The 22,383-nt window shown below is 49.9% G+C and overlaps 4 protein-coding genes across 4 annotated transcripts; 3 read left to right on the top strand and 1 right to left on the bottom strand.

Annotated features, from left to right (window-relative positions):
* Nucleotides 1-12,919: 12,919 nt before the first annotated feature.
* Nucleotides 12,920-14,005, top strand: MYCGRDRAFT_43539 (uncharacterized protein; the record flags this gene model as incomplete). Its single annotated transcript, XM_003851654.1, has 1 exon — nt 12,920-14,005. The coding sequence occupies one exon, from the start codon at nt 12,920-12,922 to the stop codon at nt 14,003-14,005; it is 1,086 nt and encodes a 361-aa protein (XP_003851702.1).
* A 494-nt stretch (nt 14,006-14,499) lies between these two features.
* MYCGRDRAFT_110011 (uncharacterized protein) lies at nt 14,500-16,503 on the bottom strand (the record flags this gene model as incomplete). Its single annotated transcript, XM_003851595.1, has 3 exons — nt 14,500-14,597; nt 14,759-15,894; nt 15,952-16,503. 3 exons carry the CDS (start codon nt 16,281-16,283, stop codon nt 14,500-14,502), a joined length of 1,566 nt encoding a protein of 521 aa, XP_003851643.1.
* A 1,062-nt stretch (nt 16,504-17,565) lies between these two features.
* Nucleotides 17,566-19,474, top strand: MYCGRDRAFT_43963 (uncharacterized protein; the record flags this gene model as incomplete). The annotated part of the gene is made up of 3 exons (XM_003851655.1): nt 17,566-17,917; nt 17,973-18,922; nt 19,055-19,474. The coding sequence occupies 3 exons, from the start codon at nt 17,566-17,568 to the stop codon at nt 19,472-19,474; spliced, it is 1,722 nt and encodes a 573-aa protein (XP_003851703.1).
* A 1,565-nt stretch (nt 19,475-21,039) lies between these two features.
* On the top strand, nt 21,040-22,166 carry MYCGRDRAFT_110009 (uncharacterized protein; the record flags this gene model as incomplete). The annotated part of the gene is made up of 2 exons (XM_003851656.1): nt 21,040-21,158; nt 21,341-22,166. The coding sequence occupies 2 exons, from the start codon at nt 21,040-21,042 to the stop codon at nt 22,164-22,166; spliced, it is 945 nt and encodes a 314-aa protein (XP_003851704.1).
* Between the last annotated feature and the right edge of the window lie 217 nt (nt 22,167-22,383).

The following is a 22,383-nucleotide window of genomic DNA, read 5'->3' as shown; positions in this document are numbered from 1 at the left end:
GATCGATCGGCCGGAGATATCGATATAGTATTATACTATTCCGGACAGGATGCTAACGAACTAGCGGGCGCTTCGGTATCTACTCGTAGACCTAGTCGGCCCGGATAGCGTTGCTAGACCTTAGAGCGTAGAGAAGACGGTCGTCTTTATTAATAGCTATGCCGGCATCTATGCCGCTGCTACTAGTCTCCGGGCCTATATCTAAGTAAGGTATCCTAGTTAGCTAAGTTCGGACGAAGTATACCAGCTCGTAAGGACTTACTACGGCAGGACCGTAAGGAGGACTTAGGCAAATGTTATCTAAGAGTTCCAGAAGCCTAACTCCCGTATCCGCATCCTTCTAGCTACTAAGGCGCTTGGCCTAGGGGTTAACTTACCTAACATTAAACGCATTATGTAGTACCGACTAGCTATAAACAGCACTATGCGTACTATTATCTAGCGTGCTAGCCGCGTAGTCTAAGATAGTCGAAAATAGGGAGCTAGTTTGTTTACGTTCCTATATAATCCGTAGATGCTCGGTAATCGGGTTATATAAAGGCCGCCGGACTCTTAGGTCCCTACGAGATAACAGAGCTAAGCAGACGACGATACTGCAATGCCTACGAGCTCTAACGCTAACATAGATTGCCTGTTAGACGCTAGTTCAGATGTCGATAAGCCTCTTTAGGTTAGCTAGTCGAAGAAAAAGAAGGGTAAACTAACGAATTAGCAGAAGCGCGACAAGATAGATAGATGTGTCTAGAAGTTTGTTAACGCTTGTCCGCCGAGCAGTACGTCCTTTCTACTATCTTGTTACTACGTTGCGGTACTTAAGTTGTTTTCCGAGGTACCTAGGCCGGTAGCAGGACGTGTCTGTTGCGATATCTGCTCGCCGGCGTCCGCTCTGCCTTCGGATTATATGCTCGAATAGGCGACTAATCTAGGTACTTGTACGGCGGCAAGCATTACCCGGCTATACCTTAAGTCGATCCGCGATAGTCTGATTAAATAGGAGTCCGGAGCCGCTCGGTTATACTATAGCAACGCCGTCTTTCCGGGAGTTCCTAGGTCTCTACTGCCTTCGTATATAGTTAACTACCTCGCTAAAGCGTATAGTATAGAGGACGCGCTACCCGATTTTAGCTATAGCCGGATCTAGGGACTCTATATAGGTGTCGACTTTGTAGTCTCTTCTAAGTTGTGCGACATACTAGTACTATAGTTGTCGACCCTACGTAAGGTCGCGGAGTCTATTAAAGCCTAGCGGCTATAGAAGCTTGCGACTAAGCGCGAGGGTCGGGAGAGGGAGCGCTAGGAGGAGCGCTAGCGCTAGCGGCTCCGACGAGAAGAGGCCTCTTCTAGTCGAGAACGGGATTGTTTCGTAGCCTCTTAGGAAGTAAGGTCTGCTAGTGCTCCGGACCCTTGTATTGTCGCCTTTACTACTAGCAGTACTCGTTCGGTCCTTACTCGTACACCCTCCCTAGTATCGCCTACCTCCTTAGTTGTTACTAGTTCTAAGCGCCGCCGAGGGAAGGCGAAAGCTCCTCCTCTGCCTACTCCCGGCCTGTCTACTAGCGCCTAGCCTCTACCTCCTACGGCAGTTCCTAGCCCTACAGCGGTAGGCTCTCGGAAGGGCAAGAGCGCGGCTTCTAGTCCTGTTATTGCCCGAGCCTCGCCGGTGCGTAGATTCGGCATAGAATTAGATCCTAATCGTCGAGGCTCTCGTGCGCCTACTCCTGTTTCTCTAGCATCCTCCGAAGCAGCCTAGTCGCCTATAACTACAGAAACATCTCGAGGTAGGAAGCGGGTCGTAAACGGGGTTTATTAGCGGCATCGACTCGGGTAGATTAATAGTTATGTAGATAAGCTAAATAGAGAGAAGAGGTAGTCGGCGCTAGGTAGTTTGTTTTGCTAAGAATGCTAAGTTATAAGTGTATTTTTAGCTACTAGGCTCTTAGTTAACATTAGTTAACACTGTCGTCGACCTTATCTTAATCTAAGTTAATATTAATATCTTACAATATAGATTAATAATAGTTAGCTTCTAGTTCTCGCCGTATGCGTAGTCCTCGTCCACCTGCCCCTAAGTCGCTATCTAATTCGCCCGAGGGCTCGCCGCTACCTATAACTAAAGCTAGCTAGTAGACGAAACCTAAGCCGACTAGGAGGAAGAGAGGGAACAACTAGCATAGCGACTCGAAGTCCGCTCGCGAGAAAGTGGACTTTATACTACAGACTATTCGCAGGCAGCACCTGTCGTTCGAGGACTTCCTAACGCTTTATATAACGACTAAGAAAGAATAGAATACACCTAACTAGGGCGAGCGGGCAGCTACTAGGGCGGTAAAGTTAGCACGGATTCTACAGGAGGATAAAGTAGTAGAGTGCATCGCACTATATATGTCTAATAGTAAGTGGCTAAGTGCTGCGAGTCTAGCAAAAGAGCTCGAGGATCTAAAGGGACGGAAGGTAAGCAATATTAGCACGTATAGGTTCTATTACTAAGTCTATATAGGAATTCGGGTCTTAGGACAGAAAACTGCCCGTAGAAGAACTAGATTATAGAGACGCGGTAGTAGCTATAGGTTAGTACGTCCTATCTATTTAGGCTCTCGTAAAGGAGCTCTTAGGCTTGCCGGCAACTTAGGATCTCTCTAAGTTAATGCTCCGCCGTATTAGTCTTATTTCTAGTATGCTTCTGCGTATAAGACATCCTCGATCCGGGAACTAGTTCGCTATATAGTTAGGAGTGTACCTGCAGAGTTAAGGTATTAAACGTCGCGTTCTTGCGGTCCTAGCTAGACTAGGTATATACGGATACCCGAAGAGTATATACCGTTATAACCGGATGCTCTACGACCTAGCTGCCGGTCGTATTAAGGCATTCGGCCGGTCTAACCTTACCTATAGTGTATTCGACAACCTGGACTACTTTGCCTACGTCGGCTAGCATAGCTTCGGCAGGCGGGACGTCCTAAAATATGTTACTACCGCAAAATAGTTTAAGAGCATCGAGGTGCTACGCTTAGGCCTAAAGAAAGAACTATTCCGAGAGGATAGGCCGCTTTAGCTATAAGACATCCTAGATAGCCCGGGCAACTAGCACGACGCTTAGTAGAAGGCGATCTTACTCTACTTAATCGCAAGCGCTATAGTAAGGGTATATCTAGCCGACGTTGTATAGGCATTTAGTGTCGAATCTAACGATTCTGTTTTAAAAAAGAAACCGAAGAAGAAGAAGAATATTAGCTAGGACCCTAGTATTAGTAGAGATACCGCTACCGGTAGCGAAGCTAACCCTAACGGCATCGACTAGACTAAAGTAAAGGGCTTCCCTTAATTCCCGGCTTTTAATCGTATAGTAAAGCAGAAAACTATTAGTACTACTATAAATCTAATCTACGAATAAGAGGGTACGACCGAAGGCACTTATAACATTATAAAGAATATACTAGAGGAGCAACTTAAGCTTAGGGAATTGTACGAACAGGCCGTTAAAGGACAGAACGCAGACTAGATCTGCCGCCCTAGTAATTTCGACTGCTACGAACGCCTTCCTACTACTTAGACCTAGCCCTTTACTAGGCAGACCTAAGTGCCCGCTCCTCTAAATTAGTCGCCTATAGCTAATAACTATCGTCCCGGCACACAAATTTAGCCCCCCTCCTTGCAATATTAGCCGCCTACCTCGCAAAGCTGCCCTCCTAGCTTATAATATTAGCCGCCTACCTTGCAAAGCTACCCTCCTAGCTCGCAATATCAGCTGCCTACCTTGCAAAGCTACCCTCCTAGCTTACAATATTAGCCGCCTACCTCGCAAAGCTGCCCTCTTAGCTCGCAATATTAGCCGCCTACCTTGCAGAGTTAGCCTCCTAGCTTATAGTACTAGCCGCCTACCTTATAGAGTTAGCCTCCTAGCTTATAATACTAGCCGCCTACCTCGCAGAACCGCCTCCCTACGCTACGGAATCCGCCTCCTACTAGTCGAGACTAGCCCCCTAGTACTCGCAATCGACTACCTACGGACAGAGAACGTGCTAAGGATAACGTTCTGCATGTTCGACGGCTGGTCGAGGACTTTACAGGTAGTACGTATAACCCCTCTAGGTATATTCTACTAATATACAGCGATTAGCTCTCCGTAAGCAATATACGGACGTAGCTAAAGGAGTCCTAGGAGAATAAGGACGATTTTAACCGTATGTAATAGGTACTGCTATTGCCTAGGCTCTTCTACCTTAAGATGTATCTAATATAGGCAATCGAGAACAATTTTAATAGCAGAGAGGGCTGCCGGGCTAAATCGTTACTCCTAGTACACCGGGAGATAATAGAGCGGAAGATATGTCTATTATTTTACGCGCCGCATAGCCACCTGGAACGACTAATACTCGACAGCTTTAATACAAGGGTGCTAGCATTCGTGTACGAAGAAATCGACCCGGTAGTTCCTAAGAGGCATATTATATCTAATTACATCTAGGCGCTATTAGCCGACGGCTTTATAGGTCTAGTCGGAAAGGTATACGAGAAGGTGTTCTCGCTATCTGCTCGTCGCCTAGAACCCGATGCTATTAAAGCTAATACCTAGAAGGCAAAGAATTCGTACTCTTCGAAGAAGTAGTAGGGGAAGAAGGCAAAGGCGACTAAAAAGGCAGCTGCCCGGATCGATAGAAACGAAGAGCGGAAAAACTATGTCCGATTCCTACATATCGTCGAGACGTATTATATACTTAGCCGGGCTGTTAAATATACGGACATTAGCCTGCTGCGTCGAGTCGTTAACCGCTGTATCCTAATCTTCTATACACGCAGCTATAAGAATTATACTTTTATTATGCTATAGATAAAATAGCTAACCGATTCTAAGGCGTTAGATCCGGTGCTACAAAGAGCGATGCTAGCGAACAGGTTCGTAAATATAGCGGGTGCCGAGGATAGTTAGTTCGAGATTAACCGGGCAAACGAGTTCCTTAATTAATACCTAAAGACTCTTATTAGCAGCCGCCGTAATAGGACATTCGACGTCGAGAATTAACTAGAAGAGGCAACCCTCTTAGTAACGCATACTAGCTATCTGCGAGAGGTTATAGAGGCTAGCTTCGGGGAGTCTACAAACATAAAGCACACGTCCCCAAAATTAGTTAAAGAGGTGCATGCTGTCGTAGCGGCATACTAGGACGAGACGTTAAAGACTAAAGAAGTCGATCCGGATCCTAACGTAGTAGCCTAGTTTTACGCTATAGACCTATATGCTATAGGTGTTAAGAACCTAGTAACTCTAGTTAAGAATGTTAGCCGTCTAGAACGCTTTAATAAGAACGTAGTAGTTAAAGGATAACAGATTGTATAGGCCGATTAGCCCTTATTATCTATTAGCATAGAGCTTCCGGACCTAAGGACGGACCCTTACTTGCAACGAGCGGTAGCGACCGACCTAACACCTAGACTTATTATATTATCCTAGGATCTAATAGACGGATACGAATTAGAGCTTTTATAATAAGGCGAGGTAGAGTAATGTTAGTTACTTCGCTAGTCGCTACGTACTATACGGGAGCAAACCGGGCGTAGTAGGGCGCTGTTATGCGCCTGCTATCGTTAGCTAATTTACCGAAATTTACGGGCATTAATTGTGTTAACTACACAGGTACCTCCTAGTATATCTACCGCCCTATCGATATTATTACTCGGAACTCTTCTATCTACTAATAACATCTCGACTCCACTTTATTATCTACTTCCTTATCTACTCTCTTATCTACTTTATCTACTAATTAACTATCTCTTCTATTACCTACCTTCGCGAACGTACGCGAACTCGAATACTAGCTTACTATAAGCACTCCTACGAGCGGCAGAAACCTCTCGGGTCTCTAGCGACTAGCCGACTTTAGCGAAGCCCTACTAGGTACTAATTAAGACTAGTACAACGCGGCATGCATCTAGATATAGGCAAACTAGTTCAGCTAGCCAAAAATACGGATATTAGAGCTCGAGGTAACAGCGTTTATCGTTAAGCTTTATAGCGTCCTTACATAGGAGGATAGTGCTATACTAGATCTACTTAAGAGATTCATACCTAGGTTACACGCCTCTAGCAAACCGCACACCGAACTTATGCTTCTCCTCGACAGCTAAGCCGACTAGGCGAAGCTTATTCCCCGGGATAAGATCGCTGCGCGTATGCGCGGCCGCAATGATTTCTACCCGTATGCAAGCACTACTTCGCTTTCTGCGATCCTAGCTAGCTTTATAATAGGTGCCGAGCGCATAGGCGAGCCGGAGGAGAAGGATAGTTAACGCGGCTGCGACTAATACAGTCTATACGATAACCAGAAAGGCTTCGTTAAAGGCTGCTACACATTCCCGGCGCCGGATAGTTTGTCCAAGCTCTAGTTGGGCGCGTGTACTAACTGCCTACTAGACGGTAATAAGAAGGGATGCAGCATTAGCAGAAGGAAGTTATCGCGAGTTTACGACAGGCTAGCATCTAAAAACACAGCTAATACGTCGACTAGACGGCGCAACGATCTGCTATTAGCATTACTTAGACGCGTCCTAGCCGAAGTTAACATTGTAGACATCTTCGACGGAGATAGTGTCCTAGATGCTATTAGCTATCCTACTTCGAACGACTCTATCCTACGAGAAGACTGCATAGTAGGTACACTTAACATTCTATTCGTCTTTAGCTAGTATAATACTATAGAGGCTTACGTCGGTCGGATAGAAAGCGCAGCGGCTAAGACTGTAGAAGCATGTCGGACTGCTATTAGGAATGCCGCTATAGCTCGAGACTAAACTAAGATAGCTGCGGCCGAGGAGAGACAGGTGTCCTTATCTAGATCTAAAGACTCTGTACTAGTGTTTAGCATGCCGAAGGCTAAGATCCGAGAGCGCAAGTAGTATAGGAGCACGAGATTAGAGCGACTAACTTAAGGCAGGAGGGTTCCTATCGACGAGGACCGTTCTAGGCGCTGCTCGGATCGAAAGAATTTGCCTAGCAGCTTCGGAGAAATAGACGTTAAAGATAAAGACGATCTAGTTGTCCCTTCGGCCCGGAAATCCGGAAGGAAGAAACTAGCACTTACCGACCTGTTTAGTAGCCCCGAGCTAGAGACTACGCTAGCAAAGAAGCAAGCTTTAATAATAAGCAACATCTTTAGCAGCTTGCTAAGTAGTCGTAATAAGAGTCGCATAGTAACCCAGCCTTCCTAGCCTCGCGCCTTGCAGCCGCCGGGGCGGAGGGTCTACAAGCCGCGACAAATTTTAGATAAGGAGATAGTCGACGCTAAAGGGGACCGAGACGTTACTATAGAGTCCGTGCCTATAGGTACTATAAGGCCTAGCAGGAGCAACAAAGTAGACAAGAGTAATCGCCGCTATAAGCGGTAGTTAGATAGCTATACTAAGACACTAGAGCTTGCTTAATTTATAGCGCCTGCACTACTATTTTAGATTCGCGTTTTGCTTTATTACCTGCGTAGCTGCTATGCTGCCGTCCTGTCGTTAGGATAGCCCTATAGGACTAGCGACCGCTTCTTAGCATTTGTTTAGTGCATTGCGCCTTAGATTTTACGAACGGCAGTCGCTCTAATACGACATGCTAATTAGCAATAGACTACAAGCCCGTTATTAAAGGTCCGTTCGCACCTGTCGTTAGGATAGCCCTGCAGGTCGATAGCAAGTTGCTAGATATATTCTTCGAATTAAACCTTAGTATCCCTATTAGCTATCGCCTTATATTACTTAGGTGTTACGTAAACCTAGTAGTGTTATAAATAGGAGCGCAGCTTCTTTATCCGTATTATACTTATTATCCGAGCTACTATAACGCCGGAGTCTAGGACTTACATTATGCCTATACTAAAGTAGGCGGGCCTAGTACATATACACGGACTAAGGAGTCTAACATAGCCTCGAGGCTCGTAAACATAAGAGGAGCTATAAGACGAGGTCTAAACCGTAGACCGGAATGAATCTTAGATCCGGCTATACCGTACACCTTATAATTCCTAGTACTACTAGAATAGCTAAAGTTACTACTAAGTCCTTACTACCGGAGCGAGGCTAATAAGCTATATAACCGACTTTACGGCTAAGATCTTACTGCTAAAGTAAGCCTAGTGAACTATGTAACCTAACCGCGACGATAAGTAATATCGTGCTCCCTAAACACCTACGTGCAAGGCGCGACAGCAAACCTATTACGCGCTGTTATACGCGCAGGAGGGGCCGCGTAGTGAATTCACGAGCTAGCTAACGCACTAACTAGCCGACTCGAAAGCGGTAATTGTGCTAGCTGCATAGAGGGCAACCTGCGTATATCTATAGCCCTACTAACCTCGTTTCTTAATCTTCTTTCTCTATCCTTTATTAACCTCCTTCCCCTTCTGCCTTCCTTATATTATCTACCACATTATCTATTACACTATCTATTACACTATCCGCTATACTATCCGCTATCGTCCGCTTGCGTCGAGCAGGCTACTATTCGTAACTGCGCTGCCTTATTAGAAGCAGCTATTATAAGCTTATAACTTCCTAACATTTACCGCGATTTACAATCTAAAGACTAACGAGATTATAGTACTACCGAAATGTCCGAGACTCTAGGAAAACGCGCAAAGATTATCCGCGACGGTCTCGAGCGCCTAGCGAGCTAGGGCAATGCGCTATCCGGAATAGACTAGGAGGAGTACAAGGCCGTTATAAGGTAGCTATAGAAGCATTAGTTCGGCTGTAAGCGAGTCGAGCATACAAAGGAGAGCATCGCGGAGTTTATTAGAAAGCTTTACTAGGCTCTGTTATAGGAAGATAGAGTAGTAGTGCAAAAATGTAGAGAGTTCATCCTGTCGACTTATGCAAATAGTCGCCCTTATAGCGAACTAGAGTCTATCCTAGATTCTTTAGCAAGCTAGGCGAGGCTTATTAGCCTACAGGAAATTAAGGACCGTCTACGCAGCGACATAAACGTTAACCTATAGGGAAGCGCTACGAAGCTTAGCGCTATCCTAGCTAGCTTTATAAAGGGTACAAATGAAATAGGCGAGCTAGACGATAAGGTAGGTTAACGTAGCTATAACTAATACAGACTATCTTTAGACGCGAAAGGCCTAGTTAACGGCTGCTTTACGTTTCCTACGCCAGACGGCAAATCTCTCCTCTTCGGCAGCGCCTATACGAACTGCCTGCTTAATAGTAGTTACTATTTATATAGCATTAGCATAGTCCCGGTAAAGAAGCGCGTATCGCGTACGAGCAAAGGTAGCAAGCAAGAAGAAACTTAGCTGTTGTTATTGCTAAACAGAGTTACCTAGTAAGTGCGTATTAGCGAGATCTTCGACGATAGTGCTAGTATCCTAGACTCCGTTACCTATCCTACCTTAGACGACTCTATCCGGGTAACTAACCGCATAGTAGGTATACTAAGCGTTCCCTTTACCTTTAGCCGGAACGACGATGCCGCTATATACGTTAGACGGATTAAGAGCGTATTAAAGGACGGAGTAGAGGAGTGTCGGTTAATATTGCGTAATTAAGAGCTCCGGAACTTATCTAAGTCCGATACTAGAGATACTTAGTCGATAGGATCGGGCATTTCGAAGCTAAGAATAAAGACTACGAGTCCGAAGAAGAAGATGCCTTAGAGGACAACTAGTAGGATAGAGGAGGAGCTAGAGGAACTAAGGAGGGAGCCTAAAGACTTCGCGCGCAATTAGCGCCGCATTACCCGCTCGCAGAGCACTACCTAGCAGCCCTAGGCGGACGAGATAAAGGTAGACGATTAGCTAGTAAGCTGCCGACGTCGTCGCCGCTCTAAGAAGACTTCCTAACTCTTACTAGAGTTTGTACAGGAGGACTTAGATAAGGATCTCGAGGGGATCTAGACGTCTAGCCGTCCCCCCTTTAAGGACAGTAGGATAGTTAGTTCGAAGGTAGATAAGACACCTAGCAAGAAGAAGAAGGGTAGTGTTTTCTCGGACATAAACTTAGGCTTAGGTTTCAGCCCGGATCCTAGCGTAGAACCGGAACCCCGGACTAGAGCGATAGGGATGTTCGACAGGTTCCGTAGCCGCAGCAGCCGCTTAGTTGCACTATTAAGTGTAGTAAAGCCTCGCATAGCGGAGGCACTAGCTCGTCGAGCATACAAGCCTCGGGATTAGGATACGCGCATAAAGGATCTCGGTAAGGACGACACGACCTAGGACCTTACTAACACGTCTACTAAGGCAGGAAAGCAGAAGCGCCGCGAGTCTGGCTAGGGCGGTCGCTACCGCGACCGCTAAGAAACGGAGCGACAGGTACGGATGATAGGAGGGCACTATAGAGCATGCGGATGTTTTGACTTGGATTTCAGTACTTTTATTGCATTTACCAGCATCGCGCTGCGACTTTAGGACGGCCGAACAGACTGCACCTTCACGCGGTGGCCGTCGTAAGTACCTTCCTCGGAAGGGAAACCAAGACAGTCTAGAAGAAACCTCCTTAAAAACCTCTTGAAATCCGCCCGAAATCCTTCTTGAAATCCGCCTCGAAATACAAGCTATAACAGAACAACGGCACGATTCGAACGAACAGCCCTCTACGTTGCGAACAAGAAGAAGCAGTCCACTCTGCCCTATACGCGCACCTCCTCGAAATCCGAATCGAAATCGCATGTCCCTTCTCTAGAGACTTCGTCGCCCTCGAAGGAAGCATACATGCACTTTAAAGAGCTAGAACAGTTAGTAGAATCTATAACTCTGCGATTAACCTACGTAGCTGTATACGTTTAGAAGCGGTATACAGTTCTACAAAGGCATATTAAGGATAAGAGAAGGCAGCGAGTTGGACAGCTGCTTTTGCACTGCTTTTGTACTACGTTTCGAATTTGTAGTATGCGTACGTGCGAAGCGGAAGGATCCGCTAAAAATTCTACAAAAAGCTTAGCGCGAAAATTCTGCAGCCCCGGCTGCAGATAACGACACTCGTTTGATTTCCTTTGTCTTACGCTGTTTTAAAGTCCTTCGGCAGATTCTGCTTGTAGGTCCTGCCTTAGGCACGGGGTCTCCCCTAAGGTCAAAGAATACCGAAAAATCTAATTGTAACTAGATCTACTACTTTGCCTTTATAGCAAAGCCGTCCTACATAGTCTTGGACTCCGAAAGGACGTAAATGGAACAAACAAACAAACAAACAAACAAACAAGCTGCGACTTCAGCAGAGCAGCATCGAACTCAGCCCGTCGTCAGGATGGCCCTGCGGGTGGAGCGATTGCTAAGCGAGCATTGGATTTTACGCATCGCGACTCTTACATAAGATAGGAGTAGAGACGAGACATAACGCGGACGGCGGTGGACTGCAAGTCCTAACATCGCTGTCTAATTCTACCTGTCGACAGGATAGCCCTACAGGTTAAAAGCATACTTATAGTTAAGTCCTTTTTAATACAACCCTAGTGCCTTTATAACCCGAACCGTCTTATTTACCAGTGCTCTAGCAAACGTAAGGCTCCCTTTTATTAAACATTGCTATATAACAATAGAGTTCGCCGTAAGATTATAGATCACGCGAGGCGATTACTATTCTTATAGCACTTTAGCATAACTATTTATTAGATAAAGGCCGGCAACGTAGATAAGTCGACAGCTACGTACGAATAGCAATTAGCAGCTAACAGAATTCACTAACGAGATGCTAACATTGCGCCGCGTGGCCAGGCGACCGAATAGCATACAAAACAACCCCGTAAGAGCCCCTAAGACTTCTCTCGAATACTAATATTAACAACTATTAAGCGAGACTAGTAAGCATACCTTAGCTGCCTAGGCAAACATCCGAACTATACTAACATTTGCCAGATACTATGTGCTTCTCCTTAGACGACTAGTTAGTCTATCGTAGTGTTAACCGCTACCCGAAGTAAGGTCTACGAAAGTTGCGCGCCTTCCGGAACTACTTAGAAGAAGAGCGCCAGGCGTAGCGGTAGGACGAGCGCATAGCGCAAGAACAAGACTTCGAATCCGCATACGATCTTCTAGCACGGCGCCTATCTAACAACTGCGATTAGTCGCGATACGGAGGCTTAGGATACTATGTAGGAAGCTCTAACTACTACTACATAGATAAGACGCAAGAATCACGTTTAGGACAGCGCGTGGAGGGGAGGCTAGGGATAAGGCTGGATAACGGACGTAATACTAGAGATGCTAGGCGGACGACCCGGAATCTATAGCCCGCCTAAGTTAACAACCCGTTTATAACGCGGCCAGCGCCTTGTAGCATAGCGCCGTCGACTTATCGCAACACGGGACAGCATCCCCGTATTAAGACTATAGCAACTCAGTCGAGTGTACGTAGTCGCTCTAGCCGACGACTAAGAGCTTATTAACCGCTATTAACGAAGCAGAACCTAGCGGATTAGCAGAGCAGGGCAGCAGCGATTAAGGCTAAGGAGGAACGCGCGCGGTAGCGTCTTACTATAGCGGACAAATAACATAGTACTAGCGACGGATATGGGGGCGCAATAGACATAGGCATAGTAATTTTAAGCTTTTAGTATAAGAATCCAGCTACAATACTAGTTAGAAACTAATACCCCTACTGCGCACGACAGCGATAGAATTATAGCATAATTTTTATAGCAGTGCAATTAGATTAACATGCAGCTTCTTATACATACCTTAATTATGCGATAAAAGTGGTTTTGAATTTTCGATGTCGCGGCGCTGCATAGCATTACCTAAAAACGCTGCTGGGCCCTCAGACCCTCTTAGGCGAGGCGCTCGAAGAGGTTAGTGCTCGCCAAGAGGGTCTGTGCTTCTGAGACTAAACAACCACCTCACATTCCCTTCGTCCTCTCAGCATTGATTCAGATAATCGATCACCTCGCAAGCACATACTTACACAGTCCCAACCCAACTCTTGAAACACCACAGAAATAGCACCCATCATGAAGGTCAGCAAGATCATCGTCTACCCGATCAAGGCTCTCCGAGCAGTGGAGCTCGAAGAAGCAGAAGTCACGAAAGAAGGCTTCCCCAACGACCGTCGGTTCATGATCCTCCACGTCACAAAAGACAAAGATGGCAACACAGAATACAAAAACGTCCACGTCGCCCACTACCCCGAGAGCGTCCTCTTCTTCCCATCCCTCAACACAGCAGCGGGCACCATGACCGTAACCTACAAGCCTCCCCAAGGCGAGTCCAAAACCATCGACATCCCCCTCCGACCAGACATCAGCGACCTCTCCACCATCAACATCGAAATGCACAAGTCCCCCACAAAAGCCTACCAAATGCCCCAAGAATACAGCGAATGGTTCTCCACCTGCTACGCCAAAGAAGTCATCCTCGTCTACCTCGGCGAACACCTCCGTCCCGTGCTGATGTCTTCCACCCAACCCCCTCAAACATCCAACAACTCCGCCACAGGCTGGCTCTCCTCCATCACCAGCACCGCAGCCGCCTACCTCCCCACCTCCATTTCCAACTCCCTCCCTTCGCCCGGCATCACATTCGCCGACTGCGCGCCTTACCTCGTCGCCTCGGAAACCTCCATGGACGACTTGCAGACACGGCTCGAGTCCGAGAAAATGGACATCATCAAATTCCGACCTAACATCATCGTCTCAGGCGCGGACGAAGCCTGGGAAGAGGACTTCTGGTCGGAACTCACGATTGGCAACGCCACGAAGATCGAATGCGTGCACAATTGCGGAAGATGTAAGAGTGTCAACATTGACTACGAGACGGGTCAGCCGGGCACGACGGAGCAAGGGAGCATGTTGAAGAAGATGCAGAAGGATCGGAGGGTGGATGCCGGGGTGAAGTATAGTCCGATTTTTGGGCGGTATAGTTTCTTGGGTGAGGGTTGTGAGGGGGAGGTGGTTAGGGTGGGTGATGAGGTGGTTGTTTCGAGGAGGAATGAGGAGAGGACGAAGTTTGGTGAGTTTGACTTGTTCTCCATTTGTCCAATGCTACATGCTTCCTCTCGTTCTATGTTGTGGATACAATCGCTGACTGTGTGCCAATAGATTGGAAAGGCCTTGCCACGTCATGATAGATAGCGAGAACGTTCTGCCAGCACTCTCATCACGTTGCCCTGAGCGAGATCGATCATCAGAATGACTTCGTCTGACGATCCGTGATTTACGGCTTACGAGCTGCTTACTCGAGTGTTTCGCTGTCTCCGTGGCGTAAGGCTGCATATGCCACCTCGCATGCACAGGAACGAATTGCTCAGCGGCGAGAAATGAGCAGTCGTGCCCATCCGCCTTGCCGATGTGCAGTTGCTTGAGTGGCATGCCGTGCTAGTAGCTGTTCTTCCGAGGTATTGGTGTTCAAAACATTGTCAGCAGTGAACCGGCCCCGCTGGTGTGGCAACAGGAGGCCGAGAAAGCCATTTCTTGGATCTGCTCGTCCTGGCAGTTTGCATATCCATCACATCGTGGAATAATGCCAACCTCAGCCGTGCCTTGTCCCCTCCAGATATATCGGCTCGCGCGACGGTCTCGCTTCTGGGCGTCATCTAGCTCAAGGTGCTGTACTTGGAGTCGTACTCTTGATCGCTCAGCCTTTCGCTGACTCCGCTTGAGACCTTCGCATATACTGGCTCGAATTCGGCAGCTGCGGGCCAGCATGCCAAATGCCCTCTTGTCTCGGGTTACGAGAAAGCAGCGTGAACGCAGATTGGCGGATCGTCGGATTACGACACCTTGAAATAGCCATCCAGAGAGGATCTGTAACCCACAACGAAAACGACAAGTACGGCGTCCCAGAATTCGGACCAGACAAAGTCGGCAAAGGCGGACATGAGAACGAAGCGAGCACTTCCCTCGCCAGGTCCACGATCGCACGGAACTCCGACTCGTAGGCATCATACGCCACCGGGCCGGCGGACTGATCGACAGCCGCGAGCATCGTGCCGACGAGATGGTTCGCTTTGAGCACCATGGCGCGTTTGAGGTCCATGTTGGACATGTAGTCGCGCTGGTCGGAGAGGAAGGAGGTGAAAGCAGATTCCCACTGCTGAAACCAGGGCGAGTAGCGGAGGTACTTCTCCGCCATGGTCGCGGCGATCTGTTGTTTCGGAGCTGTGGGGTGAAAGCCCTGCATGAAGCGCATGACGCTGTTGAGGGCGGTGTGGAGGGTGTTGTGGGCGTGTTCGAGGCTGAAGATGAAGTCGATGGGTGGGAGAGGTGGAGTTTGGCCGGACGTGTCGATTTCGGGACGGCGACCTTTGTCGAGGAGGGCCGTGGCTTGGACTTCGAGGCGCTCCACTAGAGGTCGCATTTGTTCAATGTCGTCGTCGCCTTGGGGTGACATGCTGGTTATTGCTGCTCGGCCGGTGGCTTGAAGCAGTCGTCGGCCTTGCAGAGCGTGGTTCACGGCGCTGTCGCATCGTCCTTGCATGGCTTCAAAGCAGGTGAACAGCACACATGTGGTCAATGCTAGCCGTGAGCTTGGTATTCGTCTTCGATTGGGATCGTAGCCGCCCGCCGCGTCGTTGGTCAAGCAGGCGATAGCTTTGTTGCATTGACTCAACGCGAATTGCATCGCCTTTGACCTTTGCTTCTCATCGGCGAAAGCACGCTGCATGATGCATTCGTGCAGAGCTCCAATCGCAGTTATAGCGTGTCGAATGGCAGGTTCGTGGTAAGACGTCTGGATGACCATTCGCTGCCAGAAAGCAGAATCGAAGAAACCAGCCATTTGGGGAGCGCTGAAGTTGACGAAGAAGTTTAGAGAATGTCGCTCTCTCCAGCTCCGTCGCCATGTCGTATCAGGTCGGAAGGTGCTGAGACTCGATCCAAACACACCGTCTTCATCCCCTCCATCTCGCCCGCCATCATTCAGCGCCCAGTCATCGGAAATCGCGAGTCTACACTCCGGATTCTTCGGATCACACCTGACGCCCTTGATACTGTACGCAGTCAGACAGAGTCCATATTCAACGAAGCCGTGCCGTGTGAAAACCTACAGACAAGGTATACATCCCGTTTGCATCTTATTCCGCGGAATCTCCTCGACATTATCCTCCGTCTCCGTCGACACGTGGGTGCCGTTGGGCGACAGCGGTGGTGTCACACCGAATCCTGGCGCCACGTTCCTTCGCTGTACCTGCATGTCCATCCTGCTATCGTGCCGCACAATCTCTCCTTCTACCGGCGTGACGACCTCTTCCCATGCTCTCTTCCGCCCGCTTGGGGCCTGCATTTGTGGTGGTGGTGGTGTCCGCCATTGTAAATCCACCCCGCTGTACCAATTACTGCTACTCCGCTCTTTCTCTCGAACGTGGTTTCCGGCAGCCATGACCCGCTCTCGTCACTCCCTTTCTGAGGTGTTTAAGGAAACCAGAATCGCATCGGCGGCAGAGTCGGCGGCTGCAGTGAGATCCTCGATATCGATTCGTAAGCTTTCGGTGGGATGCTGGCCAGTTCGAGACCACCAGAAGGCCTGTCGGTCTACCGGCACAACATGTAGCACGCTCCGCTACCCCAGTAGTACGGTCTGCTCACGCAGGAGGTACTCGGCGAGCTGGCTAGTAGAATAGTGAGGAAGGCCGATGAGAAGGAGGGTTGCGATCCAGGCGGGCGAGCACAAGCGCGTTCGCTGGTAGGGATCAGCGTTGCAGGGCTGCACATGTACAGTGGAGCAACGATCGAAGTTGGAGAAGATGATGGGCAGCGATGTCCTATAACTACATATACATGGCTTGCCTCGTTATGACTGTACCTTCAAAATCTTCAACTACGGATGCTTTGCTTTCAAGATTGTCCACTCCTGCTCTCTTCACCAGCTGTTTCCACGATTGTTGCCCCTCCGGAGCCTGTTAGTACCGGTGTGATCGACAAGGTGCCACCTTGTCCGGATCTCGATATAGGGCGAATACAACCACGCTATTTTGTGGTAGCGCTCGAATTTCGAACTTCCGATCCGACGAGGTCTTGCATTTCATACTGGGAGCACGTCGGGAATGCTTCTGCCGCCGTCTAGAAGTCGTGGCATCTGGTACCCTGATCCCTCCCAAGTTCGACTGTCGATGTCAAGCCGGCGTTTGAGTTTGACCTCCGCATCCTTCCAAACCTTCCTCATGCTTCATGGAATACTCCGCTCGTTCTGCGCGGATGCAGCCTGAGGCCAGAGGCCATGGACGACAAGGTCATATCAGGCAGTGAGCTTCACTAATGGCACGCAGAACAGAAGATCCTGTCTCCTAGAGTTCACGGGTTCACGGGTATTGTGCAAGTTGATTAAATTTCCTGTTGTCTCTGCAGGGATCGGGACTTGGGTCTCTCGGCATGAGGTGATCTCGATGGCGTGGTCGAATGGTCTGGAGCCGGAGATGCAATCTGGCGAGGTAGACGCCTTCAGCAACCGTCTGATAGTCGCTGCCGTCAAGTTTTAATATAAGAACCGCTTCGTCGAAGAAGGTTTGGAACGAGAGTAGAACTATGGGTTGAAGAAGACAGAACCGGATACTGGAGCTTACTCATCCGGTCCGGCTTTTGGCCCATCGGATCATGACGCTTGATGAACTTCGACCTTCATCGTTCAACTTCCTCCGTACGTCTAAGCAATCAGCAATGCGGCCATGCTTCACAGCCGATCATGCACATACAGGCTGTTAGCACCCGCAGTCGCTCGACGCATTACACCGCTGGTGCCCTCGCAATGCCTCCTACAAACTCATAGGTCCCGGACCTACAGCGCGGAAGCCGCTCCCTCACACGATGTAGCAGTCCTCGGAGGAGGAATCACCGGCCTTGCCGCCGCCCATTATGTTACTCGCGAGCATCCGAGGGCTAAAGTTACACTCTACGAAGCTTCGGATCGTGTGGGAGGATGGGTCTCGTCGAAGCGGGCGGACGTCCATGATGGCACGGTTTTGTTCGAGGGAGGACCTCGCACGTTGCGACCCAACGGCAATGGCGTTCTTGCTGCGAGTCTGGTAAGTCAAGACCCGAGAGTCGTTCATTGAGAGGCATCGGAGACTGACAGATGCATCACAGATGCAAGAGCTGGATCTCACCAAAGACGCCATATTCACGCAAAAATCCTCGCCAGCCGCTCAAAATCGATTCGTCTACTACCCCGATCACATCGTTCGCATGCCTCATCCCTCGGCCGGACTGTTCAATAATCTATGGAGCCTCATGACCGAGCCCGTCTTCGCCACGGCTTTGAAGAGCGGATTTATGGAGGCATTCACGACCGGACGAGACGGAAGCATACAAGACGAGAGCATTGCAGAGTTCTTCTCGCGACGCCTTAGCCCGACTATGGTAGACCGGATCTTGAGCGCTGTGATTCATGGCATATATGCTGGTGATGTGAATAAGCTATCTGCAAAGAGCTTATTTCCAAATCAATGGCGGCACGAGGCCAAGTATGACAGCCTTATCAAGGGTGTTATTCAGGAACGAGCGGAAGGTACTATGGTCACAAAGCGGGAGGCGGACTTCTTGCAGGCAATGAAAGTCTTCGAATGGGACCCCTTATTGAAGGCAACACTCAAGGACAACTCCGTGTTCACGTTCAAGGACGGCCTGCAAATGCTACCGGACAGGCTACACTCGAGGCTGTTCGAGGACGGACGGGTCGAGTTCAAGACTGGTTCGCCGGTAGAATCCATCGTGCAGTCTCAAGGAAACTCGGGCATTCAAGTCACGACGAAAGGATCAACAGAGTCCAAGACACACACGCATGTGATTTCAGCGCTCTCTCCCGAGCATCTCAACACGGTTTGCCGGCATGGGAGCGCGAGCTCTCGTCTCATCGACAGCATCCCGACCGTGACTGTAATGACAGTTAGCATGTACTTCCGCACTCCGGATCTACATGAGCCGGGGTTCGGATACTTGATCCCACAGGCAACGCCCTTCGAGAACAACCCGGAGCGCGCACTAGGAGTGGTCTTTGATACTGCGTACTCGCCTGGGTCCTCGGACGTCGATCCTGCACGATGGCACGTCGATGCAGATCAGTTGAAGCAAGCTCGCGAACAAGGCCGACTCATCAACGTCAACGACTTCGCATGGTACAACATGCCCGATGTACCAAATATGCAGGACCACGTCAAGAGTCGGGGAACGAAAGTGACGGTCATGCTTGGTGGGCATTGGTGGGATGGCTGGCCAGCATTTCCGGATGAAGAAGAAGGCGTGACGATGGCTCGCGCAGTCCTGGAGCGTCATCTCGGCATCAAAGAGGCTCCAGAGGCATGGCAGGTGAATCTCCAGGCGGACTGCATCCCTCAATACACCGTGGGCCACGAAACGCGGCTCAAAAAAGCGCACAACAATATCTGGCAAGAGTATAAAGGCCGATTACGGGTTGCCGGAAATTGGATGTCTGGAGTGGGCGTAAATGACTGTCTGCGCAGTGCCTATGAAGTCGCCAGAAATCTATCAAAAGACGGAACAGGTCTGCAGCATGTGGGTGAGGCCCCCACGTTGCGAATGAAACCTGTCCGACCCGGTGAAAAGACTGAGGAATCATGATCAGCGTACATAAAGGCATTGCACATGGAATCTACGTCAGCCTGCGTCGATGTCAGTCGTTGCGTGTTTCACTTCACCTGTTTGAGGCGTTGCACGGACCCGCATTCATGTGCCATCTTCACCACTGCACCTTGCCTGACAGGCACAACTTACTCTTGCGCTACCGCTATTGTTCGATTGTCTGTCAATCGAACACGAGTGCCACGTTTCGCATCACACCAGGACGATAAACCCCTCAATCCCGTATGCGTGATCAAAGTCCGGGGTATGAGGTCGCACGATGAGCTGTGAAGCAAACACGGCTGCATGAATCACGCGCCAATGGTCGGTGTGCTGACTGAGGCCTCACAACCTGAATGATCCTGTCATTCTCGGTCTATGAGCGGCCTCATTCAGTCTTTGCACGCAACCGTGATCCAGCTTCTCATTATTGAGGAGACATACCGCAGCTCGCCTCGTCTCGTCACCACATATGACCTCACGCGTGCAGATACCTAGACTCCAGCTGGGATACCCTGACTTCCACGACAACCTTCGGCCCCATTCTGCTACTATTGCCAACTCGCACTCGCCACCGCCGCAGATCATCCCGCAATTCGACACACCTGCACGTTGACGGCACCGGCCAATGCCCGTCAGCCTGCGACAGTCACGTCTGGGCGTTTGAGATTGTGACGGTCGAAATCTTGATCTCATACCGCCTTGCAGGCCATCCTGCACAATGGCTTTCCCTTCCTATTACCAACATGACAATGGCGCCGATTGGATTACTACTTCATATTCGCGGGGTCCGCCCTTGAACCACTCTTCGCGTTCCTGGACGGACAACGGTGTGCAATATACCGTCAACACAGCTACGTTCTCAGCCCCAGGTCTTTCTTTTGGTGCGATGACAAGGAACACAAGTGATAATATCGGTGCCGGTCTCGCGATGCCTACACGCAATGCAAACAGGACTTCGACGTTCGTGGGAAATGCTTTTGGAATGCTGGAGGATATGTTGTCGACGCAGGAGCAACAAAGGAACGTGCTGACAAGAAATAACGGCCAAGACGGGAGGCGACAGGTTGAGCTTGAGAGAGAAAGTGGGAGCACGAGTAGCTCGGAAGATCATTTGGCATATGAGAAGTATGACAATCAAAATCGTGCAAGGCCACAGTCGATGTTCTCCAAGATCAAGAGCCGATTCTTGGACACCAAACCAAAGCCAAGGAAGGAGGACATCGCTCGCGAGTCGTCTCCAGCAAAGAAGATCTCAGCCGAGCGACCGCAGACTGCTCATCGCTCGGAGAGGAAAGAACCTGGCTGTACCCGGCCACGACCCAGGACTGCCACTCAGGCAGCGGACTTTGACCGCGTATCATCATCTTCCGAGGACGAATATCACGACATTCATTCCCCCCGCCAGAGCGAGGTAGACAACTTATGGATCCAAGCATTGGAGAATGCTGTTGAGGTACAGCGGCGAGCAGTGAAAAGCTGCAAGCGGCGTCTCGAGCAGGCTACACGGCAGCCGAACGCCAGCTCAAGTCTTCTGCAACGGGTGGTGGATGACATGAAACATCATGAGATGGCGTTGGCTACCGCAACAAGTAGTCTGCGCAGAGCAAAGTCAGAGCAACGAAGAAGTGCTGTTCCCCAGCAACGACCACGCCCGCAGTCATATCATCCTCGATCCGCACCAGTGAGGCAACCGTCCGTCAGGCGACCGCCGCCGCCGCCGACGCAGCCTCCGTCATCGCTTGAAGAGCACTTCATCTTCACTCCACTCGACATTGGCATCGAATCTGGATGGCATCCCGAGCATGATCCCGACCCAGTCTTCACCGCTTTCGAGCAACTGCATGGTTTTCAGCCTTTCGCCAGGCCACAGAGCTTTGGCACATACGAACACATCTTCGGCGGTGGCATACCTGAGCCAGCAAACGACGCTCGCTATAGTTTCTTCGCAATGCCCGGTGACCCACCGCAACAAGATCCACGCAAAAACTATCGATACTCTCACATGCCACCTCCAAACACGAGTCACCGAGAATCAATCCCAAACTACCGTGGCACATCGTTCACTCCGCCTCCACCACCAAAAGCAAGCCATCGCCATTCCTCCGCGAACTTCTCCTACAAAACGCCACCGCAGTCTAGCCATCGCCACTCGTCCGCCTACCAAGCCTACAGTCCACCACAACCGCGCCCTCCCGCCAACCTCATGAGACCCGAAGAAGCCAAACACCTCTTCAAACTCTACACCGACCGCTGGAACAACCTCTCCCCACTCGATCCAAACGTCCCCTACCCCGCCCGAGGCCTCGCCGCCGCCTCCCTCAGCGCCCGCGACACCCTCTTCGCGCCCGACGTCGACGTCTCCATCTCATCTTGGTCAGAGGAGACAGTCATGCAAGCCAACGCTCAGGCATTCTACCTCGGCGTCGTCGGTCTCAAACCGGCGTACAGCGAAGTTCCGGGTACGGGACGGGTGGAGTGTGGGTTCGAGAAGGCGAGGGCGACGGCCCCGCAGATCAAGGAGTTGACGGATTTGCTGAAGAAGGAGAAGGTTCGGTGGCATTCGGATCGGTTGGGGAGGAGGAATAAGGGTAATTCCGGCGGAGGGCAAAATGAGGCGTTGCAGAAGGACGAGAGGGCGAGGGCGGTGTTTCATGCCGTTTGTGAGTTGATGGAACGGGCGGCTGAGTAGCTGTGTCAGTGCTTCCGCCATGCGAGGCTCATTCGAAGTGCTGGAGCGGAACGGACTCGGTCGGTGCCTCTTTCTGCTTTTGGGGAGACTTCCGTATTTCCTTGTTGGCGCTTCCATATCACGACTCTCGTTCGGAGGGCGGGAGCGGAAGGGATTCGGTTGGTGCCTCTTTTAACCGTGGAGAGCCTGTATGAGAAGATCGAGGATCACTTCTGCC

Source organism: Zymoseptoria tritici, chromosome 6 (genome assembly GCF_000219625.1).
Source record: "Zymoseptoria tritici IPO323 chromosome 6, whole genome shotgun sequence".
Lineage (NCBI taxonomy): Eukaryota > Fungi > Ascomycota > Dothideomycetes > Mycosphaerellales > Mycosphaerellaceae > Zymoseptoria > Zymoseptoria tritici.
This window is presented reverse-complemented; position numbering and strand designations above follow the sequence as displayed.